This window comes from Suncus etruscus, chromosome 19, assembly GCF_024139225.1.
Source record: "Suncus etruscus isolate mSunEtr1 chromosome 19, mSunEtr1.pri.cur, whole genome shotgun sequence".
Classification (NCBI taxonomy): Eukaryota; Metazoa; Chordata; class Mammalia; order Eulipotyphla; family Soricidae; genus Suncus; species Suncus etruscus.
This window is the reverse complement of record NC_064866.1, coordinates 917469-930537: the sequence shown is the minus strand read 5'-3', so window position 1 is coordinate 930537 and position 13069 is coordinate 917469. Positions and strand designations below refer to the sequence as shown.

The 13069-nt window shown below is 48.5% G+C and overlaps 1 protein-coding gene across 1 annotated transcript in view; it reads right to left on the bottom strand.

Moving 5' to 3' along the window:
• SETDB1 (SET domain bifurcated histone lysine methyltransferase 1) overlaps positions 1-13069 on the bottom strand; it is a 51864-nt gene that overhangs the window by 6225 nt on the left and 32570 nt on the right. Inside the window, 6 exon segments of the mRNA XM_049765972.1 lie at positions 9550-9666; positions 10183-10812; positions 10923-10961; positions 11695-11853; positions 11948-11964; positions 11967-12131. Coding sequence (XP_049621929.1) covers positions 9550-9666; positions 10183-10812; positions 10923-10961; positions 11695-11853; positions 11948-11964; positions 11967-12131 — 1127 coding nt within the window.

The window sequence follows — 13069 nt, the reverse complement described above, 5'->3', positions numbered from 1 at the left end:
TTCCCTCCAGGGCTTCGCTTTTTGGGTTTGTTTTTATTAAATTATTTTGGAGGCTATACCGGGCTCTGCTCAGGAATTACTCCAGACTCTGGCACATACGGATCACTCCCTGGCAGGGCTTGGGAAACTACCCAAGGATGGTTGGGGTGCTGGGAAAAGAATCTGTGGTTAAAAGCTGCAAGTTCCTTATCCATTGAACTACCCCTTGGGCCTCCAGGGCGTGTTTTTATTTATTATTATTATATTTTTTTTTTTTGGTTTTTGGGCCACACCCGGCGGTGCTCAGGGGTTACTCCTGGGTTATCTAATCAGAAATAGCTCCTGGCAGGCACGGGGGACCCTATGGGACGCCGGGATTCGAACCAACCACCTTAGGTCCCTGGATCGGTCTGATTGCAAGGCAAACACCGCTGTGCTATCTCTCCGCGCCCATTTTTTATATTTTTTTTTTTTTGGTTTTTGGGCCCACCCGTTTGAACACTCAGGGGTTACTCCTGCTATGTGCTCAGAAATCGGCCCCTGGCTTGGGGGGACCATATTGGGACGCCGGGGGATCGAACCGCGGTCCTTCCTTGGCTAGCGCTTGCAAGGCAGACACCTTACCTCCAGCGCCACCTACCCGGCCCCTCCATTTTTATATTTTTAAGCTCGAAAATGATCAAATCAAGGTGGAGCTGGAGCACATGCTTTGAAAATGTGAGGCCTGGGGCCCGGAGAGATAGCACAGGTGGTGTTTGCCTTGCAAGCAGCAGATCCAGGGACCAAAGGTGGTTGGTTTCGAATCCTGGTGTCCCATAGGTCCCCCCTTGCCTGCCAGGAGCTATTTCTGAGCAGACAGCCAGGAGTAACCCCTGAGCACCGTTGGGTGTAACCCAAGAGAACCAAAAAGAAAAAAAAAAAAAAAAAAAAAAAGTGAGGCCTGGGGTTTAATATCTGACACCAAGATACGAGGCAACTTCAGGTGCAGTCCATAAAGCCCAGAGGAGGGGCTGGAGCAACAGCATCGTGGGTAGGGGGGCTTTGCCTTGCACACGACAACCAGGGTTTCAATTCCTGTCCTGCCACTTAGTCCCCAAAACCCTGCCAGGAGGTTTTTCCTGAGTGCAGTCAGGAGTAGTCCTTGAGCATTGCCGAGTGTGGCCTAAAGACAAAACAAAGCAAAAATCCAGAAAATAAAACACACACTGAGAAAAGTAGATCACAGATGAGTCTACCCGAATTTCATAGCATTGAACTAGCACAGTGGGTCCCAAGAATCCTCAGGGCTGGGTGAGGAATGTTATCAGCACCACCCGGTTTCATAGCTGATAAAACAGATCAGACTGGGGCTAAGGGATGCGTAGATTAGACGCTAAAGCTCCTGCCTTTCAAGCCCGAGTGCTGGAAGTCTGATGGGTGTTGCTGCCTCCTTTGTCCCTACAGCACTGCAGTCTGAATGAAACCTTGTGGGTGCTAGAGCTACCATGTCTGATGTTCCAACCAACTTTTGCTCTGGCACACAGTAAACAGACGTGAGCTAGGAGGTGCACCATGGCCAGGGACTGTGGCACCTGGTAAGCATAGGTGAGTGTGGAAACACCGCAAGAATAAAAGCCTCACTTGGGGCTGAGAGAGATAGCATGGAAGGGAGGGCATTTGCCTTGCATGCAGAAGGACCGGTGGTTCGAATCCCGGCATCCCATAGGGGTCCCCTGAGCCTGACGGGGGCGATTTCTGATCGTAGAGCCAGGAGTGACCTGAGCGCTGCCGCGTGTGACCTAAAAACCAAAAACCAAAAAAAAAAACCCACAAAAAAAAAAAACCTAAAAAAACCAAACCAAACCAAACCAAACCAAAACAAAAATTGGGCCCGGAGAGATAGCATGGAGGTAAGGCGTTTGCCTTTCATGCAGAGGTCATCAGTTTGAATACCAGCGTCCCATATGGTCCCCTGAGCTGACGGGGGCGATTTTTGAGCGTAGAGCCAGGAGGAACCCCTGAGCGCTGCCGGGTGTGACCCAAAAAACAAACAAACAAACAAACCCAGAAAACCAAAACCAAACCAAAACAAAAATTGGGGCCGGAGAGATAGCATGGAGGTAAGGCATTTGCCTTTCATGCAGAAGGGTCATCGGTTCAAATCCCCAGCGTCCCATATAGTCCCCCATGCCTGCCAGGAGCAATTTCTGAGGCATGGAGCTAGGAATAACCCCTGAGCACTGCCGGATGTGTACCCAAAAAACCACACACACACACACACACACACACACACACAAAAAAAAACCCACAAAGAGAAGAGGCAAAGAAAACAAGAATCCAGGGTCAGAGTGATAGGCACAGCAGGGTAGGGCATTTGCCTTGCACACAGCCAATTGGGTTCAAATCCCTGCCTTCAATATAGTTCCCAGAGGCCTGCCAACAGTGATTTCTAAGTGCAGAGGCCAGGAGTAATCTGGGAGCAACACTGGGGGTGGCTCCCCAAACCAAACCTAATCACCCTTCAAAAACACAAGTATCAAGGTCTACAGATATATCAAGTCACATGCTCTAAAGACAAAACAATGGCCAGAGAAAAATCTAGGGCTTAGAAATGATTTAAAGTGGGGCCCGGAGAGAGAGCACAGCAAGCGTTTGCCTTGCAAGCAGCCGATCCAGGACCAAAGGTGGTTGGTTTGAGTCCCGGGTGTCCCATATGGTCCCCTGTGCCTGCCAGGAGCTATTTCTGAGCAGACAGCCAGGAGTAACCCCTGAGCACGCAGGGTGTTTAAAAGAAAAGAAGATGATTTAAAGTTATTAGAGAAGGTCTCTGTGATGTGAGATTAAAGCTGAGATCTTGCAGTAAAGAAATTACAATGTAAAAAAACAGGGGATGGGGCAGGAACAATAGCACAACGGTAGGGCATTTGCCTTGCACACTGGTTGACCCCAGGATGAACCTGGGTTTGATCCTCAGCGTCCCATAAGGTCCCCCCGAGCCTGCCAGGAGCAATTTCTGAGCACATAGCCGTCAGGTGTGGCCCCAAAACCAAACCAAACAAAAATGATAAAAAAAAAATTAGTAAATGCCAAGATTAAGGTATAGAACAGGACAAAGGCTCTTGAGGGAAGTGTGCAGGCTAACACAGGGTGAACTGGATTTAGGAACTAGAGAGCATAGTGCTAGAACAATTTTGGGGGGCTGGAGAAGATAGCATGGAGTTAAGGCGTTTGCCATCCATGGTCCCCCGAGGCCTGCCAGGGCGTGATTTTCTCAGAGCAGAGCCAGGAGGAACCCCTTAGTGCTGCCAACTGTGACCCCAAAAACTAAAAAAAAAAAAAAAAAAAAAGAACAGTTTTTGGAGGAAGAGGTAAGAAAGAGCCACTTACGGGGCTGGAGTAATAGTACAGTGGGGTAGGTCGTTTGCCATTCACACGTCCAAACGAGGTTCCACCCCCAGTATCCCATATGGTAGATTGAGACCATCAGAGTGATTCCTGAGTGCAGAGCTAGAAGTAACCCCTAAGAGCCACTGGGTGTGACCCAAAACCAAACCCCCCCTCCTAAACAAAAAAGAAAAAAAAAGGGACTCACTTAGGTCTTAATGGCTCAACAATCCAAAACAGGTTTTTGGGCCCTTTTTTTTTCCCTTTAGCTTATAGGTTTTTTTGGTTGGTTTGTTTTGGGCCACACTGCAGTGCTCAGATTTTACTTCTGGCATGTTCAGGGGACCATACATTATGCAGGGGATCAAATCCAGGCCAGCCAGTTGCAAAGCAAGCGCCCTACTGTTTTTACCCCAATTTGAAAATATTCTCACAGAGCAAATACTCTTGGGGAAGTAAGTATTGAACCAAGGAAAGCAATATTGAACCCTGAGCTTTTTTTTTTTTTTACCACTGAGTCACATCCCAAGCCTTTATTTTTTTAGGCTATACCAGGCAAAGCTTGGGGAGACCATGACAGAACTGAGACTCCAGCACAAACTCACACTGCTGTCCTACCCACCATGCCTTCCTCCCTTTTCTGCTTTTTGGTTCTTGTTTTGGGGCCACACCCAGCTACGCTCAACCGCCACTTAGGGCTGGGGAGGGGCACACGCAGTGTTGGAAAACAAACCCAGAGCCTCACAGGCACAGCTACTCTAATAGAGCTCCATTCCTGACCGCAGTTATTTTGTTTTTGCAAGGGGCTGCTCCAGGTGGTGTGGGGTCCCAGGGATCAAGCCCAGGCCTCTCTGGTTTGCAAAGCATGTGCTCAGGTCCGTAGTCATCACTTCAGGGCCTTTCCTTAGTTTACCAGGAGTATCAACAAGAACGGTTTGGGTTCCCCCCATCACAGGCACATAAGGGTTCCTACTAGATCCATCTCCCTCCAGAAGTCCTCCAGGTAGCCAGGCCTACCCTCTCCCACACTGGTTGCTGACAGTCCCCGGTGCTATGGTCACTGGGGATTCTCATGTCAGAATTAGATCCTCTCTAACTGGGTCACTAAACATTCCTCTCTCCTCACCCAAACCTGCCTTCATTTCCACTATCTGAGATTATTCCCTAAAAATGGGAAATGGGCATATCCAAGTATTAATATGATCAACTCAACACTTGCAGGACAACTTGAGCTCAGAACACCAGTTAGAAATCATTTTTCCTTGGCCAGAGATGGCTCAAGAGGCTAGGTACATGCGTGTGGAAATCTCTTGAATGTACCTGAGAGTAACCCCTGGTCACATAGCCTGGAGGAATCCCTGGGTGCTAGCGCCCCAAAATAAACAAAAGAAATCACCTTCTCTGGATTCTGAACAGATCCCTCAACTGCCACTTAAACAGGTTTATTGGTGTCCTTTTTTATGACTGAAAACCCAAGAACAAACATGTTTGTAACCATGGCGCTTAAGTAAAGATACTAATAAAAAAAAAAACCCAAACATTTTATTGGTGGGGCCACACCTACCAGTGCTTAGGCTACGCCTCACTATGCTCCAGGAATCGCTCCTCATGGGCTCAGGGGACCATCTGAGGTAAGCTGGAGGGAAAGGTGAGTGCTCTACCTGCTGTGCTATTTTACCAGACCTTGAAGTCATTTTGGTGTGTGTGAGTGTTTTTGGTTTTTCGGAGCCACACCATTTGATGCTCAAGGGGTTACTCCTGGCTAAGTTGCTCAGAAATTGCCCCTGGCTTGGGGGGGGGACCATATGGGACGCCGGGGGATCGAACCGTGGTCCTTCCTTGGCTAGCACTTGGAAGGCAGACACCTTACCTCTAGGCACTACCTCGCTGGCCCATAATTTTTGTTTTTTCTTATGTTGTCTTTTGATTTTTTTTGTTTATGGCCACACCTGGCGGTGCACAGGGGGTTACTCCTGGCATCTGCACTCAGGAATTGCTCCTGGCAGACTCAAGGGACCCTATGGGATGCTGGGGATAGAACCCATGTCCGACCGATCAGCCATGTGAAAGGCAAACACCCTAACGCTGTGCTATGGCTCTGGCTTCTCTTCTGTCCTCTTAATCTTTCTTTTTGAACTTAGTTCTATATTAAGTTCCTCCTCCTTTCTCTTCTTCTTTCAAATAAACTTTTCTATCGTCTAAAAAAGCGATGCTTGTTTGTTTTTACTTTTTTGGGTCAAACCTGTTGTACTCTGTGCTCAGGCCCTCTCAAGAATCTCTTATTCTATCCTTTTAGACATTGTGGTTTGCGATATTGTTACCGAAGGGATATTATGCCTATCACTTTATCTCCTCTTAGCACTCAGTACTTGCCCAGTGATCATTTCCAAACTATTCATAGCGGTCCCTTCTCTGCCCTTTGTGGCAAGCTTTCTACCATTGGAAGCTTCCTGGCCTTCATTCTATGGGTCTGCTGATTATTAAAACCATGCTACCCTCTTTTGTTTATATCTCACAAATGAGTGCAATCATTCTATGTCTCTCCTTTCCCATATGAACTCATTTTGCTCAGCATAATCATAACTCCATAGTCATCTGTGTGTAGAAAATTTCTTGACTTCTTTTTTCCTAACAGGTATTGTTGTATTCCATTGTGTAGATGCATCCACAATTCCTTAGCCACTCATCTGCTCTCGGGCACTTGGGGTTGTTTCCAGATTCTGGTTATTGTGAGTGGCGCTGCAATGAATGTACTGGTATAGATAGATGCCTTTTCTGAAATGTATTTTTTTGGGTTCCTAGAATATATTCCTAGCAGTGGTACTGCTAGGTCATATAAAAGCTCAATTTCCAGTGGTTTTTTTTTTTTTGGGGGGGGGGGATGTTTTGTTTTTGGGTCACACCCAGTGCCACTCGGGTTATACTTCCTATTTTTTGTTTTTGGTGGCCACACCCGGTAGCACTCAGGGGTTACTCCTGGCGCTGTTGCTAAGAAATTACTCCTGGCAGACTCGGGAGACCACAGGGAAATGCTGGGGAGCGAATCCGGGTCCTGTCCTGGGGTTGGCCATGTGCAAGGCCGCTCAGGGGTTACTCTTGGCTCTGTGCTTAGAAATTACTCCTGGGTAGGACCATGTGGGACGCCGGAGATTGAACCCGGACTAGCTGGTGCGCAAGGCAAAAGCCCTACCTGCTCCAAATTCTAGTGTTTTTGATGAACAGTCCTATGTTTTCTAAAAAGGCGGTACTGGTTCCATCCCCACCAGCAGTAAATGAAGAAAAATGTCTGCCGGAGACAGGCAAAGGAGAGAGCGGGAGGGTAACTGGGAACATTGGTGGTGAGAAATGTGCACTGGTGAAGGGATGGGTGATGGATTATTTGACTGAAACTCAATTATGAACAACTTTCAACTGTGTGGAAAAATAAATAAAAAAAAAGAAAAGTTTCTAAGGAAGGCTGTCCCAGCAAGCCAGGAGTAATTCCTGAGTGCAGAGCTAGGAGTAACCCCTGAGCCATAACCAGATGTGGTTGTGGGGGGATAAAAGAAATCTCTTGATGGGGCGAGGAAGGGACAGGGGTTCAACAGTTTTGCTTTGCATACAGCAGACCAACATCACATAGGGTCTTCAGAGCACCGTGGGAGTAATCCCAGAGCATAAACTCAGGGACAAGTCCTGCACACTGCAAGGAGTGGCCCCAAAAGAATCAGAAAAAGCCTTTAGGGGTCTTTTCCCTCTGTGTGGACACACGATCACATTATGCATTTTAGTGGGGATGTTTTCACTGACTCAGCTGGGACATCAATCAGTCTTCTCAATTAGGAAACTCAACCACTTTGAGGGAGGGAAATTTCTGATCATCTCGTGTGCTTTTCTCCTCCGTTCTGTCCAATTCTGTATCATTCATTATTCATTTATTAACTGGGACTTTGGGTCACTCCTGAGGTCTCCTGAGGAGACCACGTGTGCCGGGATCAAGTCTGGGTTTGCTTGCATGCAAGGCAAGCAGCCCACCTGCTGAACTACCCTGTTCCACAATTAAGTGACTTGAGCAGTGGGTTTGTAGTCGAGTTCACATTTAGGGTGCTGGAACCTAACCTGTCTTAACACAGCAGGTAGGGCATTGTTTACCTTCGATACGGCTGACCCTGGGGGGGTTTTGATCCTTGGCATCCTATATGGTTCCCCAAGTTCTGTCAGGAGTGATTTCTGAGCACAAGAGACAGGAATAACCAGAGAGTTGACGACAGTATGCCCCCAAACAAACAAACAAAAATCCAAAGAGTTCATACTTAACCAATTTATCATGGGATATGTGCCTTTTCATTATTTTCTTCTACTCCTGTCACTTTCCTGGCTTCTTCTGTTGTGTCTGTTTGGTTTGTATTTGGGGCCACACCTGGCAGTAGTGTTAGGGGTTACCCCTGGCTCTGTGCTCAGAAGGTACTCTTGGGCAGGCTCAGGGACCATATGGATGCTAGAGATAGAACATGGCTGGCCACGTGCAAGGCCAACACCTTAGCCACTGTGCTATCACTCCAGTACTGTTCCCTGGCTTCTTTCTCTGGATGAATCATCAGACTTCATCCAGCAGATCGATGTCTCTCTCTCACTGCTGGGTGGGCCGAGTTTACAAGGCCCCCTTCTCTACTAACAGTATTTCTTCGTAGGTGAACTTATTCCAGGCTCTAACACTTCACTGACACTGATGACTAATTTCTATGTCCTTCATTTTTCTGCAGAAACATCACTGACCCATCTCCAGAGCCACACACGGTTCCCAAGAGCACTGCCGGGAGTGAAATCTCTTGACATTTCCACTTCCACTGCCTACTGGCACCTAAAACTTAACCTGTCCAAAACAGAAGAGGCACTTTGCTCAGACCTAGAGCCCCAGTGACATTCCACACCTGTGAAAAGCACCAACATCTACTTTATAAAAAACAGGATGCTGAGCAAATCTCCTGGACTCTCAGTCTCTTTTCATTCCACAAACCCATCCTTCCTGTCTACTACCAACCTCCATCTAATGCAAGACCCAGCAACTACCAGCAGCTTACCTGTTTTTCAGTACTGATTTGGTCTTCCAAATTCTACTTCTGCTGCCTTAAGAACTTCCATATAGGGCCAGAGAGATAATAGCACAGCAGTAGGGCATTTGCCTTGTATAAAGCCGACCTGGGACAGCCATGTTCGATTCCCAGCACCCATATGGTCCCCCAAGCCTGCCAGGAAGAGTAACCCCTAAGCGCTACTGTGGTGTGGCTCAAAAACCGAAAAAAGAACTTCCATATAGAAGCCAACCTTCCAAGGGCAGACCAGATCATTTGCTGAAAATTCCAAGTTTCTATCTTTCCTTCCTTTTTTTTAGTTTTTTGTTTCTGGGTCAAACCAGCGACACACAAGGGGTTACTCCTGGCAGGCTTGGGGGACCCTATGGGATGCTGGATTTGAACCGGGGTCTGTCCTGTATTGGCCGTGTGTGAGGCAAATGCCTTACTGCTGCTACCGCTCTGGCCCCAACTTCCAGGTTTCGTATCAACCCATGAATTTGATTCCAATTTTTATTTTCACCTGCAAAGCTCCATATAACTAGATCCCTGTCTGCATCTCACTTGCAAGAGTAAACACGGTATGAGATCAAGGTCACTCTGGTTTGCAGGCAACCCCCAGGAGCGATGTATCCAGGGGCTGCACACACCGCGCCAGGATCTGAACCAGGTTTGTGGCTTTAGCATCACACTAAGCAAGTGTCCCAATCCTTGCACCATCTCTCTGGTTCACACGTATTTACTATAATAAAAACCTGCTAGATATTACTCTATGATTGTGTCTTCATTTCAGGAAAGCCGACAGAAGGATTATGTTCAGTCAACAGGTTTAACTGATACTGTGATTTTTTTTTTTTTTTTTTGGTTTTTGGGCCACACCCGGTAGTGCTCAGGGGTTACTCCTGGCTATCTGCTCAGAAATTGCTTCTGACAGGCACGGGGGACCATATGGGACACCGGGATTTGAACCAACCACCTTAGGTCCTGAATCGGCTAATTGAAAGGCAGACGCCGCTGTGCTATCTCTCCGGGCCCGATACTGTGATTTTTTTCACTTCTCTATTTTTGGTTATAAGTTTCAGAGCTCTCCCACAAGGATAGGAACACAAACTTGAGCTCTTGGGTCTAAGAGGCTTCATTTATCTCGATGACTTACCCTGTCGGCAGACACTCTTCCAGTCTCTTGTATTGGTAACCAGAATTGGGGTTAACTTGGCCCCCCGGGGTGCAGGCTGTAGCCTGGACAGTTAGCTGGTGGCAGGCACATTTGGACCTGTGTGAGAGAGTAGGTAGGAGGACAGTTAAGGCTGGGAGATGCCCATCATCTTCAAAGTGAATTTTTTGGTCAGATACTTAACTGAAGAGAAAAGACAAAGTAAGAATAAGCCAGTGGGGCCAGAGAGATAGCATGGAGGTAAGGCATTTGCCTTTCATGCAGGAGGTCATCGGTTCGAATCCCGGCGCCCCATATGGTCCCCCGTGCCTGCCAGGAGCAATTTCTGAGCCTGGAGCCAGGAATAACCCCTGAGCACTGCCGGGTGTGACCCAAAAACCACAAAAAAAAAAAAAAAAAAAAAAAAAAAAAAGAATAAGCCAGTGAGAAAGTGATGGGACACAATGAAGTCAGGTGGCAACTGGGAGCACAATTCGGCTTTCCACCTCAGAGCAGGAGCTCTAGCTAGGGCAGGAGAGGGAAGTGGTGAGGGGCAGGAATACAGACGTAGGGTAAACAAAGCAGAAGAGCAGGCAAACCCCAGCGACTGGAGGGAGGGAAGCGCTTCCAACTCACTTGTCGCGGCACCCGTCTTTGCAGTCACAGCCCACCAGAAACTCGGGGCCCGTGTTGATGAAAACGCCCTTGCCGGGAATGCGCTCCTTGCTGTAGGCCACTTGGGGCGGGGGCGTGGAGTCGATCTCGTTGACGCAGGACAGGGGGACATCTTCCTTTCCGTAAGTGATGTCCAGAATGTAGTAGAAAGGCTTATAGGGCTGAAACTTGCGGTCGACCAGGACATAGGGGTCCAGGCAGAACATCTCCAGGAAGAGGAAGTCACAGCCGGTCTCGAAGAGGTAGCGCTCGATCTCCTGCATGGACCGGAGGCAGAGGCCGCAGGGGGTCTTGTAGATGACGTGGAAGCCCATCTTGCGGTTCACGCGGCGCCTCGCTGTCATCCGCCGGAAGTCATAGAGCAGGGGGACCAGCAGGGGGTTCTTGCCCCGGTACTGCTCCTTCCTCATGGGGCGGATTCGAGACAGGCAAGTGTAGCTGCAGACGTGAGGTAAGTAGAAGAGTTTCTCCATGGGGGCCCGGTAGGGGGGCTCGGAGGGGGCCCGGTCCAACATGCCATGGAAGGCAGGGGCTGCGAGAGTTCCTAGTATCCCTGGGGGGCCTCCAGGGACTGTAGGTGCTGCCGGGGCGACGGTCGCCATCAGTGTCACAGGTGCGATCAGTGTAGTTGGTGCAAGTGGCACTGGGGGTGCGGGGCAGAAGGGACTAGGGTGACGAGGGGAACAGGGGTAGAAGAAACTGGGATTGCTGGGATAGAAGGTGCGGTGCCAAGAGGTGACCTGCAAACGAGAGACAAGAGGTCAGCTAAGAAAGTGCAGGCTGGCTGTGACACACGCCCTGAAAGTCACTTCTTTGACCTTCCAAGCAGCTGAGCAGCTCAACAGGCATTACATCTTCCCCTGGCCTTACTAAACCTCGACAGTGAGATGCCTTGATTACTCACCGACAGATGAATCGACCCACATTTTCTTGCCTATGAATTATAATAGTCTTCTACGACTACTATTTGTTCCTTAATGTGTCCTAGAAAGGCACTTCCTAAATCTTGATGCAAGAAATCACAGCGTTTTCTTTTGAATATACCAAAGATGCCGAGATTCAAGGCTGTTTCCACATATGGCAGTGCTCAGGGGTCAAACACGAGGCTCCCGTATACAAAACATGTGTTCCAGTCCAGGCCACTGAACTATCTCTCTGGTCCTCTTCCAGCTAAGATTTTCTTTCTTTTTTCCTCTTGTTGTACTAAGGATTGAAACCTGACATACACAAGGTACTCTATCACGGAGTTATATATATTCCCAGCCCAAATGATGTCCTGACGGCTACCTATTTCTAGGACTGAACTTCAAGTCAAATGACTTTTATGCTGTATTTCCTTGAAGTTTGCGAGATTAGAGATTTCTTTTGAAGTCTAACCACCCTGCCTCACTAGCATACCCTTCAGTCTCTTGAGCCCAGGGACCTCCTTAATTCCAATGACCACAGGTCTATACTCCAACAGCATTTTCTCACCTGTATGTCTGACTGATCCCAGGTTTCCCACCAAGGATGTTCTCACTGAGTGCAGGAGAAGGAGGGGAGGAGTGACCAGAGCCCACAGATCCTGGCCGGAACGACGTGCTCTTTTTCGCTACCTGCTTCCGTGATTGGGCAAGTTGGCTTTCCAAGGATCTAGGATATTAGAAATCATATTTTGAGGGATTAAAAAAGGTAGATATTATTTAAAAAAATAAATAAAGGGCAAAAGAGAAGGACAAGCACTCACTCATTGTCACCTTCTTGGGGGACTGAGGTGGTGGCGGTGCGGCCGGTGGAGTGGCTAGAGTGAGCAAGGCCGCCGGGGCAAGTGGAGCTGTGGGCTGTGGGGACTCCACTAGCTTGAACTGAGAGCCAGGACCAGTAAGGTCTTGGGTATATTGTACCACAGGGCCTTTGCTCCTCACAGCACCTGGAAGGAAAAGGAAAGTCACCACCGAGTAGACAATCGGGTCTATAGACACACACAATCCTCTTACACTAATCTAAAAGCAGCCCCTGCCAGAACAATAGCACAATGGTAGGGCGTTTGCCTTGCATGCTGCCAACCCGAGAGAGACTCAGATTCGATCTCCGGCATCCCAGATGGTCTCCCAGCCTGCCAGGAGCAATTTCTGAGCTCAGAGCCAGAAGGAACCCTGAGTGCTGCCAGGCGTGACCAAAAAAGAAAAAAAAAAAAAAAGTTAAAAAGAAATGGAGGGCCCGGAGAGATAGCACAGCGGCGTTTGCCTTGCAAGCAGCCAATCCAGGACCAAAGGTGGTTGGTTTGAATCCCGGTGTCCCATATGGTCCCCCGTGCCTGCCAGGAGCTATTTCTGAGCAGACAGCCAGGAGTAACCCCTGAGCACTGCCGGGTGTGACCCCAAAAAAAAAAAAAAAAAAGAAATGGAAACACCGAGTAAGTTTAAGACTACCAGTTCCCACGACTTAAGCCCCTGAGCGGAAATGCTGACAGATGCAAACTTCTGCTTAACATCAAAGCTAACTTTAATTTTGTTTTTTTTGGGCCACAGCCAGCAGTGTTCAGGGGATTGCCCCTGCTTGTGGTGCTCAGAAATCACTCCTGGCAGGCTCAGGGGACCAGTATGGGATGCTGGGATTGAACCCAGGTTGGCAGTGTGCAAGGCAAATGCCTACCAGCTGTGCTATTACTCTGGCCCCTAAAGGCTAACTTCGTTTTTTGTTTGTTTGTTTTGGGGCCACACCCAATGGCGTTCAGCGGGCACTCCTGGCTCTATGCTCAGGAAGTGGCTCCTGGCAGGCTCGAGGACCATCTGGGATGCCAGAGACTCGAATCTAGATTTGTGCCTGGGTCGGCTGCATGCAAGCCAAATACCCTACAGCTGTGCTC